Source organism: Toxorhynchites rutilus, chromosome 2, assembly GCF_029784135.1.
Source record: "Toxorhynchites rutilus septentrionalis strain SRP chromosome 2, ASM2978413v1, whole genome shotgun sequence".
NCBI lineage: Eukaryota > Metazoa > Arthropoda > Insecta > Diptera > Culicidae > Toxorhynchites > Toxorhynchites rutilus.
This window is the reverse complement of record NC_073745.1, coordinates 332,443,716-332,455,739: the sequence shown is the minus strand read 5'-3', so window position 1 is coordinate 332,455,739 and position 12,024 is coordinate 332,443,716. Positions and strand designations below refer to the sequence as shown.

Sequence of the window (12,024 nt, the reverse complement as noted above, 5' to 3'; positions counted from 1 at the left end):
ACTCGCGTCGGTGTGTCAGACCGAAAGTGTTAAAAAAGTGGCACACGTCCCCTTTGTACCAACACATGCGATACGCTAAACGATGACGAACGAAGCTAGAGAGAATCGCAAAGTCGTAGTGTTGATATTTTCTGAGAAATGAACGAATTATTGATTTCTCGGTCTGACAGACCAATGCGCGAGTATAGGAGTGTTAAGCAGTTGTCGGAACAGGAATATTTAATTTTTCGAAATTCGCTTCGAAATACCTAATTGGTAGGCAAACGAAGTGAACCATACGTGACCAAAAGTAAAATCACACTCAGATCTACAAAACTGAGTGTCTCCAAAAACAGTTTTTGCTATTTTTGAGACGGTACGATCAAAAATCCTTGTTTTGGCCAGATTTGGCTTCATGCAACTACTCCAAAAACCGTGTAGGAGTGATATGTGGCTAATTCTGTGGATTTTGTGCCGAACCCATGAACCCACTAAACTATCCTGAACATCGTCCGATCGAAATCTATTGGTTTCGTTTTCCATTCATCTATCGATATATATAAAAATGGAGTGATGTCTGTCTGTCTTTCTGTTTGTCTGATTCTTATGGACTCGGAAACTACTGAACCGATCGACTTGAAAATTGGTATGTAGGGGTTTTTGGGGTCGGGAAAGGTTCTTATGATAGTTCGAGAACCCTCCCCCCTCTCTAAGGGTGGTGGGGGGTCCTGCCATGCAAGTGAAACACAAATTTGTACATTACTCGAAAAAATTATCAAGCGTTTGAAGCCAAATTCGGCATGTGGAGGTTATAGGGTACAATAAATAATTCTATGGTGGTTAGAGACCCCTCCCTTCTCTCTTACGGGGGGCTGCCATACAAATGAAACACAAACTTCTACATTACTCGGGAATTAATCAAGAAAATGGAACGAAATTTGGCATGTGGAGGTTTTAGGATGCAATAAATGTTTCAATGGTGGTTAGATACTCCACCCCCACCCCCCAGGAGGGGCTGTGAGTGAGTGAGTATCATTGGAGGGAAAAATGAAAATGAATTTTCAGGTAAAATTAATACACTTTAAAAAAATACAGATTCTGAATGAAAATTTCTTATTCCCGTAGTGTATATGTATCTAGTGTAATAGTGTAACATGCGAATTGGCAAATTATGAAAACATATTCAACGAAAATTGTTTCTAACAATGATTGATCATTATAATGATCAAAATTCCTAGTAACATCAGGAAATGTATGTGTACGTGTACGTGTTTTAGGTACTCAAATGATATTGATTAAAAATTTGAATTGAAATTTTATCAATATAAAACTGCTTTCATGTATTCTAATCTGATAGAGAATAATTTGCCTCCCAAGCACGAGTGTTGCCAGCAGAAATCGACACTGTCCATTTGTCATCGCGGATAAGAGCTGTACAGGGATGCCAGTTGATTTACTTAGGTGTTCACATGATTCGAAAAAATGTCTTCAAATGTCTTCACAATCATATTAAAGGAAACTATAATCCATAACTTAATTTTGAACAATATTTGATAGATTATTTAATGTCTGTTCTTATTGATATTATTATATAGCGCGTTTCATCAAACTTTCCTTGAAGTTTTGAAGTTTATTCCAATAAATGTGAACAAAGAATATTTTGCGCAACAACGAACTAAATTTTATGATTTTAGAAATGATAATTGATTTGCTAAACCGTTGATTGAATGAATATCGTCTCAGTTCTTCCACAAAAACGTAACTATGGTAAGTGTTTTATGAGGGTGGGCTCAAATTCCAAAAAAAAATGAATGAATGACTCTCATTTCTCTAGTAATTTTAAATAACTCAATTAGTTTGTTTCAACTTTTTTGGTTGGTTTTGGTTTCAACAAGCTTTGATTGTAACTCAAATCATATCCATAAAACTATTTTCGAAACGGTCTGTAACCGGAAAGCCTTCGATTTGTGAAGTGGTCGTGAAAAAGGCGGAAGAATAACTCTGAGACAAAACTGACGTTCTACGCATGTTACTTTTTGACAATTTTCACTTTTCTACATGAAACGATGTTTTTATCCATAATATTTCGGAAAACACAAAAAAGGTATTGTTTCTTCTCAATGTTTTAAAAAAACAACATCAACCTCGATTGTTCCATGTTGATATTCTAGGCATAACTGTTCAACCATGTATTTTTAAATGAATCGGTTCAAGTATAAGTATTTTATGCCACGCTTTCAGTCGCAAATGCACTCATTTCTGGTTTGGAAGAATGAATTAGTTCTCAAACAAATAGAAAAAAAAACAACAGAACACGTGTATTCCTTGTTAGCGAATGCCACATAACAATGAGATTTATATTATGCAAAGGTGTTCCAGATGACCCACTTCTTCATAAAACGATGTTTTGACGTAGGACTACGTCTTTCATTTCTATACCGGGGTGTAAAACCAAAGTTTCGAGAACGAAAGCGTTACGCTGGAGACCGAGATTTTGAGCGTTAATAGCTCTTAAACAACTGAACGAAATGGTATGATAAACACTTCATTTGAAAGATAAAATGTCTACGCGTCATATACTTGTTACTTTTTCATCCAAAAACTTGTTTCAATAGTCTTAAAATTGCTTTCAAAACAGGCTATTGAAATAAAAAATCGGTATATAAGCGAGCGCCGCTCGTAAACCCACTCAGTTATGATTGAACAGCGATTGGAGCATGTTGTCGCTGTTGTTGTGAAGCTAATTTCGTTTATCATGAATGCGCTGATGAACGGTGTCACCAAGAGCCTGTTTGTGCACCTAAGGCCAAAAGGGAATCCATCAGGAGGAGAGTGATGCCACGGTTCCGCTTGAAACATCGGAGCAGCCGCCACACACACATACACGCGCGGAATTCTCGTTGCTATCATCGTTGCTGAAAAATAATCTGCCAGTTCCCCTGGGAATTGAAAAATACATTCATGCGAAATAGTTTATTTTAATGTTTTCTATCCATATAACACTGCAACCAAATACATTTGGTTTTGTTATTTTTCAATCAATCGCAATTAACAGGAAAGCTTCTGAATATTTTTTTCCCCATCAGTGGAAATTTTCGTATCCAATATTGGATGCATAACATGAAAAACGGAAAATGTTTCACATCGCGAAAATCAAGTCATTTTCGAGCGATTATTTGCTTTCTACTCATATAATGCTTCGACCAAATACATTTCGTTTTGGATTTTTTCAATCAAGTGCGATCAACGTAAGACCACGTCTTTCGTCAATTTATTAGAGGTGCAATGAATCTTTAGGAATTCCCGCTCTACGCGCACTGGCAAACAATGTTTACTCAACAATTTCTCAAACTAGAAATGGGTGTTGTGAGAGAGGATTAGCGAACGCGAAAACGACAAACGGGAGAAAGATACGTTTGGAGGTTGAAGGAAATTGGCAGAAAACTTCTTCATTCTATCATTCAAATAATGTGATTCATACCACATCGTTTTGCCAGAAAGAGATTATTAATGCTCAAAGGAGGAATCGAGTCCTCCGAGGAAATTACCCAGCGCAAATTAGAGTCGACTATCGATTGCGGCATTCGTACACAAATAATTTTATAATGCAGTTTCACCAAAGTGATTTCTTCGGATATATTCACTACATCATGTCATGTATTTCATATTCTTCATAAGGAAATCCATATCCATGGCACCTATCGGTAACGAATTATTATCGAAACCACGATATTCGCTAAATGCTCCTTTCAGTTCGGCCTGTAAAAAACTTTTCTGTACTCTAATCCATCAAATTTGGAGCCCTGAAAAGGGCCGTTGATTATATGCTAAGCTAATATAGCACGCTCTCCTCGGATACGATGGGCCAGCTGGATGTCCTTGGGCATGATGTGACGCGTTTTGCATGGATAGCACACAAATTGGTATCTTCGAATAAGCCTCCTGCAGCGTCATAACCGCGGAAGTTTGGAAGCGCAAGTCGGTTTTGAAGTCCTGAGCAATTCCACGAACCAAATGCTGCAAAGGTAGCTTGCGGATCAGCAATTCGGTCGATATCTGATAGCGACGAATTTCATGCGAAGTTCCCGGTCGATAGCGATGTGGCTTCTCCACCTATCCTGCTACTGGTGCGCTTATCCGAGCTGACTTCGTGTGCCTTACCACCGAATGACTAACGAGCTGTCTGCGAAAGACTAACGAGCTCGAGTCCTCACGGTGCGAGAGTAGAGTAAGAAATGAACGAAAGCAAAGGAAGCGTCATTTTATAAACCATAAAAGTATAGAATCTAAATCCCACCCTTATTATATTCGTGAGTATACAGTAAGCTTATACAATAAAGAGGGTGGGGTTTACATTCGATTCTTTTATGTTTTATAAAACGACACTTCCCTTGCTTTCGTTCATTTCTTACTCTACTCTCGCACCGTGAGGACTCGTTTCATCGGGACTAAGCAGACAGCTCGTTAGTCTTTCGGTGGTAAGGCACCACGAAAGCAGCTCGGATAAGCGCATCAGCCACAGGAAGCGTGAAGAAGCCACATCGCTATCGACCGGGAACTTCACATGAAATTCGTCGCTATCAGAAGTCGACCGAATTGCTGATCCGCAAGCTACCTTTGCAGCATTTGGTTCGTGGAATTGCTCAGGACTTCAAAACCGACTTGCGCTTCCAAAGTTCCGCGGTTATGACGCTGCAGGAGGCTTATTAGAAGATACCAATTTGTGTGTTATCCATGCAAAACGCGTCACATCATGCCCAAGGACATCCAGCTGGCCCATCGTATCCGAGGAGAGCGTGCTATATTAGCTTAGCATATAATCAACAGCCCTTTTCAGGGCTCCAAATTTGATGGATTAGAGTTCAGAAAAGTTTTTTACAGGCCGAACTGAAAGGAGCATTTAGCGAAAATCGTGGTTTCGATGATAATTCGATACCGATAGGTGCCATGGATATGGATTTCATAATGAAAAATATGAAATATATGACATGATGTAGTGAATATATCCCCATATCGAAGGAATCACTTTGATGAAACTGTTTACCGTTTGTCGTTTTTAATTGTTGGGAATGGGCATTATTTCTGCTGACTAAATTCCAAGAAAAAACCATTCCTTCTTAAAGCGTGATTCATTCTGCTTCGGATCAACGGAACAGTATGATAATCATTTCATACAAAAGATAAAATGTCCAAGAGTTATATGATTGCTATTTATTGAGTCGAAAAATGGTTTCAATAGCTTAATGATAGCTTCGAAAACAGGTTATTGAAATCATTCGTAGCGTAGCGCGCCCACTTGGAAACCCATTAATCTTATTGGAATGTGAGATGGGGAAGCTCATACTTACGTCTATGCATTATGCTGTACACTACAGACTTTTTTTCTCCGTACTGATTAAGAAGCCGACCGAACTATCGGTCGACAAGTCAGTCTGCAGTCGGCGGGGGCTCTTAATTTCGTTTTTGCAGGCCGAACCGAAAAAATTTCAGTCGAGTTAACTCTTTTTTACAGTAATGCTTTTGAATCCGGACACTTTGCATTACATTCAATATCATACCACAGCCATAACATTTTTTTCATGTTGAATTTATGCGATTAATAGTTGCTAATATAGTTACTGATAGTTTCTTGATAGTTACTTATCAATCGCATTAATTCAACATGCAGAAAATGTTGTGGCTGCGGTATGGTATTAAATGTAACGCAAAGTGTCCGGATTCAAATATATTACTGTATACTTACTTCGATGTTATTCGTTTCTCTCTCAGGGTAAGCAACGAATATAATAAGGGTGGGGTTTAGATTCTATACTTTTATGGTTTATAAAATGACGCTTCCTTTGCTTTCGTTCATTTCTTACTCTACTCTCGCACCGTGACGACTCGTTTGTTTGGGACCAAGCAGATAGCTAGTTAGTCTTTCAGTGGTAAGGCACACGAAAGCAGCTCGGATAAGCGCACCAGCCGCAGGATAGGTGAAGAAGCCACATCGCTATCGACCGGGAACTTTGCGTGAAATTCATCGCTATCGGAAGTCGACCGAATTGCTGATCCGCAAGCTACCTTTGTAGCTTTTGGATCGTGGAATTGCTCAGGACTTCAAAACCGACTTGCGCTTCCAAAGTTCCGCGGTTATGACGCTGCAGGAGGCTTATTCGAAGATACAAATTTGTGTGCTATCCACGCAAAACGCGTCACATCATGCCCAAGGACATTCAGCTGGCCCATCGAATCCAAGGAGAGGATGCTATATTAGCTTAGCATATAATCATCGGCCCTTTTCAGGGCTCCAAATTTGATGGATTAGAGTTTAGAAAAGTTTTTTACAGGCCAAACTAAAACGAGAATTTTCGTTTGGATGCCATACAGCATCGAGAAAATTCCGGAAAGATCTTATCGTTGCTGAAAAATAATCTGCCAGTTCCCTGGGAATTGAAGAATAAATCCATGCGAAAGAGTTTACTTTAATGTTTTCTAATTATATGGCGAACACAGCGACCAAATACATTTGATTTCGTAATTTTTCAATCAAGTGTAATTAGCTGGAAAGCTTCTGAAGATTATTCTTTCCCATCAGTAGGATATTTTCGTATCCAATAATGGATGCATAACATGAAAAACGGAAAATGTTTCGTATCGCCAAAATTATATAATTTTCAATCGATTATTGCTCAGTCGCCGAAATTTTCATACTCAGAGAGTTCATTCTCCTCTAGTTTGCCTTCCAAATTGCCATCGTAAACCACACCTTCTCTCGATTCAATCACGCACGAAAAGCATACTGAAATGATATTCTGGTGGTGAAACCGATTCATTTTTCGTGAGGCGTCGTGCACAAATTACGTAGCGTGATAAGGGGGGAGGGGGTAGATGTTGCGTTACTTTCTGTTTATTAGAGATAGGAAATTGCGTTACGAAAGGGGGGGGGGAGAGGTGGTTCAAAATTCGGATTTTTAGCGTTACGTAATTTGTGTACGACGCCTGAGGACATCGACAAGATAACATCGTTACTGAACGAGCTGAACGGCGAGGGATCGAGGGATTCATTACCTGGCCTGACCTGACCTGAAATGCAATCAGTTTGTTTTAACTGTGAGGGAGCGCAGAAAAGCCGATGCTGATACTCTCGTGACCAAGAGAGTATCAGCATCGAAATACGGTTCCTCGGGAAGACATAGAAGCAGCCGCCACACACACACATACACGCGCGCAACTCTTTTCGTTTGCTGGTTATCGAGAGGAAACCTGGAAAGAAATGATCGTTGCTGAAAAATAATCTGCCAGTTCCCCTTGGAATTGAAAATTACATTCAAGCGAGTTTATTTTAATGTTTTCTATCCATATAATACAGCGACCACATACATTTGGTTTTGTGATTTGTCAATCAAGTGCAGTTAGCAGGAAAGCTTCTGAAGATTATTCTTCAGAACAAGGTTTTTTGTATCCAATATTGGATGCATAAAACCTTGAGTCTCCAACGTAACACTCTCGTTTTTGAAGTCACCCAAATATTTATTTATTCATTCATTCAGGATGGATTTAGATTCAACTTCAAACAAATGATCTCTAAACCAACGATAGTCCTACGTCACCCTTGCGGTTATACCATAGATATAACCCACTTCCTGTTTTTATGCATAATCTTTCGGAAAAACACAAAAAAAAGTGTTGTTTGTTCCCAGTATTTCAGAAAACAACATCAAGTTCAATTTGATATTCTATATTGATATTCTAGGCATAACTGTCTCACCATGAAATTTAAACCCGTAATCAAGCTTGATTGATTCAAATGAGAAGATCTTGTCATATTTCATCCAACAATAGTTTGGTGCTTATAAAAAAATCCGGTGTATTGCTAAACTGAAATACTCCAAGCTTCTGGTAGACAAATGTTGTAAAAAACTTTGATTGTGTTTTTCTCAGTTTCTGATTTTGGATCATGGAACAACTATGCGTAGAACGGCAGCTTACTTCTTCTGACGATATTTTCGACCAACAGTAGGTATTTTATGGAAATATTATCTTCAAAAAGCAACATATATTATCATACTGAAATGTCTTCACATACTTCATAATGTCTTCACAAAATCAAATATCTTCACAGTAAGTAAAATGACTTCAAAATCAACAAGGAGTGCCAGATGTGCAGATTTTCCTGCAAGGGTGCAAAGTTTATTTTAAATTTTCCTTTTTTGATTTCATTGTAAAGTTTTCAGAAGCCACGCATACTTTCAATTTAATGAAATTTGCAATATTAGGTAGCTATGTTATTTTCCTTTTGCTCCAGCTAAAAAAAATCTCACTTAACACATTGCGGACCGCTCACGAGATTTCTCGTGTTTCGCGTTCCGTCTGTTACGGATGGATCACGAAATAACCAGTAATTCGCTCTTCCTAAGATGTTCTATGTCAGTTAAAGAAATGGCATCTCTGCCAACGATTATGCAGTTTATGATGACAGATGAAAACTTAACGATCACATCACGTTTGAGTTGCCTTAATTTGCAGAGCTGAGTTGGCGATACGCTTGACATCGCCAACATAGATCGGGTTGCGGTTGCCTAATGCGCAGAGGGTCTAAGTAACTTAACCTTGAGAAAATTGGTGCTCGGTTCGTTTTGGCAGAACCCCCACCATATGTCCAATTACAGATCACATTCGCCTCTAATGCGACACTAAGCGGTGCTTCGGTGTATTCAATTAGGGGCAAATCACTGTATGGATTATTTAACATTTCAAAACCAACGACATCTACCAACAAGGAGAAGCGTTCGTCATGCCACAGTTGATTCAACATTTGTACAACCGTCAAAAGCGTAAACAAAACGGCGCAAAGAAGCACAAGCATCAACAAATTTTGTTTGCATCGCAATTTTAATCCAAGGCAACTCTGAATGCTGTATTAGTGCACTGAAATTTTCTAAATATATTGTTTGGAGGAAACCTCTTCCCATCGAAATGGTTTTATAATGCCAAGAACGCGTAATAGTGTTCCTTCCAAGCCACTGCCGTCAAATCAGGTGCAAACTGTGGTTCAAATAGGCAAAAGGCGCTCAGCAGTCTGTGTGGCCTTTGACGATAAGGTGGTGAAAAAGTTAAAACAAGAACATAATCCTAGCGAAGATAAAAGATCGAGAAAGCTCAAGAATATTACGAACATTGCTGATCAGGCGGCACTCACAGGGGATGCCGTAGTGGAAGCAAAGAAACGTAAGCTATCGGATGAGAGTCGCGTATTAGCGCGAAATTTCGGTTCGGTGACGGACGAAGCGGCTGTAATAACCGAAGCCCAAGACAAGCTGAAGAATGTTTTGGGAAAGCATTACTTCGATGCTGGTGCTCGGCTAAATCTGGACTATGTTCCGGGCTGTTTGCGTAATGTTTCCAAATGCGCGGAATGTCATGCTCGGCGAACCAGTCACGCTAAGAGAGTACGTAATACTTGATAGTTGTAAATGCTTCCGTTAATCTTATAATTTTCTGTTTGTAGCTAAATCTCCGATGGCAGCGTGATACCAAGGAGCTCCTAGTTGAGAATCGTCCAATGCAATTTTTAGGAAGCCTTGATCAAGCTTTTCTGCGCAATGAATTCATCGATTCGGATCTGTTTGTGGCAACGCTGGAAATGATTCTAACAATCAACAAGCCATCTTTGCATCTCAACGCAGACTACAGCATTCCTTCCGTACTCGAGCGGGCGGTGGAGATCATGGATCGAACAGTGGAACGGTTTACACCATGTTGGCTAGATTTGAAAGTGTCCTATCAGAACATTATTTTTGGTAGACTCGAGGAAAGTTGCTTCGCCAGATATGATCTAAGCGAAGGATTGTTCAAAGTTGTGTTTGTTCTGTTGGAACGCTGCGTTGAGAGTGAAGAGGAGATCGAAAAATCGGTCAGAAGCACAAGTAACGAGCGGTGGATGGCAACATTCCATATGTGGGAGGTGGAACATAACCAGAAGTATGACTTCGATCTTCTGAACAGAGATGATCAGCTCGAGCGATTGTTTTTGGTGTTGCAGGTTTTGGTGAAAATTCTGGAAATCGATCTAGCCATGTGGATTCTAAGGTAATGGTAATTTTCATTGCAATGTTGGAATGTTTCATTTCCAAATTTATTCTACAGACATCCTCACAAAACAAAGGAAAACCTGATTAAGCCAACGCGTAGACCATTAGTGGCCAGTCTTCTGTGGCACGATCATTCCATCATCGGCGAAGTCAACACCTTCATAAAACGTATTATCAATTTATACGTAAATGTGGTTGCTTTGAGTTATCCCGATGAAAATATCAAAGTTGTTTCGGTGAGAGCTTACTATAAAAACAAAGAAGTGCAATTATTCATGTAATGCTTTTTACTTGCAGCGACTTCTATCTGTTATCGCGACGGCGATAAATCTGAGTGAAATCCAATACGATGGCACTATCGATTATCCGTGCATTAAGGACAACACGCGCTACTTTGCGCACCAGATATCTCGCCAAATAGAGGCTTCCAATTATTACAGTGTGTCGCTTTGGTTGCGCTCGATACAACAAACGCGTTCATCGCTGGTTCGGATGCTCCTGGTCGATGAGTTCATTCTGAAACTGAACCACAAATCGAATCCACCTTCGGCTGCTTCGTACCTGAAACATTTGACCGCTGGACGATGGAAAACCTATCGGTTACATCCACCGCCCAACTTATCTCCCAGTACTGTCCTTCGTCGTTATCCCTTCCTAGATGGAAAGAAACAGCGAAAGGCTTCCCATGAAATCAGCGCCTCCGAATACGTCAATTTGCTTCTAATCGGGTTCCGTTCCTACGCGGAAGTCTTCCCACTGAGCAACTACTTCCGTAGCATAAAGTGCAACACAGTAGTATCCCGATGTCACTCGAGCAGTTCATCAGAATCATCTTTCCCAATCACACCAACTCGTAGTCAGCTAAAAAATCATCGCTACGATTTTGCACTGTTCGAGCTGCATATCCACAAACTATCCAAGAAACGGAAACCCAATAGGCCAATCGTTCGCAACTCGGTAGAAGCGCGAAATGCCAACCCAATGGTGCTGGAAGAGATTAACGTTACCCCAGCGCTTCTAGTTCACTATCGGGATGAGGTGAAACATTTACTTCTGATACAACGCTGGCTGCGGACAAAAACCATCGGTTGCGAGACAGAGCAGGAACTGTTTGCGCCGTGGAGGAAGTATCTGGCCCAGATCGATGACACCTTGAGTTGCGAGTGAGGTTTTTTTTCTCTTTAGGAGGTATTTTGTTAACTTAACTTAACTTAAGACACTTCGAACATTGCAAATAAATTGGTTTTTTGTTATACATTCCTCTATGCGTTTTAGTGAGTGTTACTGGTTATTACTGATTTAAAATCGAAATCATTTTCAACTATCACTTTAAGGAATCAATGATCCTTATTCTTGTATTAGATACTATAAAGTTTTATCCATCCGTATTCCTGTTTTCGTTCGAAACATGGAAAATTTGTCCGTTTAAACCAGGGACAAAGCCATCAATTCCAGAGATGGTTTGCCTCCATTGGAGGAGTATAACTTCATTTATCGTTTGATCTATGACAGCGCGGTTCGCGCTCAAACGAAACCCATCCCAGGCTCCACTATTCGTCGAAGGCCTCCCAATCAATGGTGGGATAGCCAATGTTCCAAGCTTTATCAGGATAAATCGAACGCATTTAAAGCTTTTCGAAAATGTGGAACCATTGAGAATTTTCAAACGTATTTGGACCTTGAAAATCAATTTAAAAACTTGATCAAAGGGAAAAAGCGTGCTTATTGGCGAACTTTCGTGGGAGGTTTGTCACGAGAAACGTCAATGAAAAAATTATGGAAAGTGGCTCGAAACATGAGAAATCGCTCTTCATCGAATGAAAGCGAAGAATATTCACATCGATGGATTTTTAAATTTGCACGGAAGGTTTGTCCTGATTCCGCTCCTGTGCAGAAAATTGTTTGAGATATACCACAAGATAGGTGCGATCTTGATTCCGAGTTTTCGATGGTAGAATTCTCTCTTGCTCTC

The 12,024-nt window shown here is 39.9% G+C and overlaps 1 protein-coding gene across 1 annotated transcript; it reads left to right on the top strand.

Annotated features, from left to right (window-relative positions):
* Positions 1-8,804: 8,804 nt before the first annotated feature.
* LOC129770037 (uncharacterized) lies at positions 8,805-11,309 on the top strand. Its single transcript, XM_055772625.1, has 4 exons — positions 8,805-9,410; positions 9,470-10,050; positions 10,108-10,288; positions 10,350-11,309. The coding sequence occupies exons 1-4, from the start codon at positions 8,949-8,951 to the stop codon at positions 11,217-11,219; spliced, it is 2,094 nt and encodes a 697-aa protein (XP_055628600.1). The 5' UTR covers positions 8,805-8,948; the 3' UTR covers positions 11,220-11,309.
* Positions 11,310-12,024: the final 715 nt, after the last annotated feature.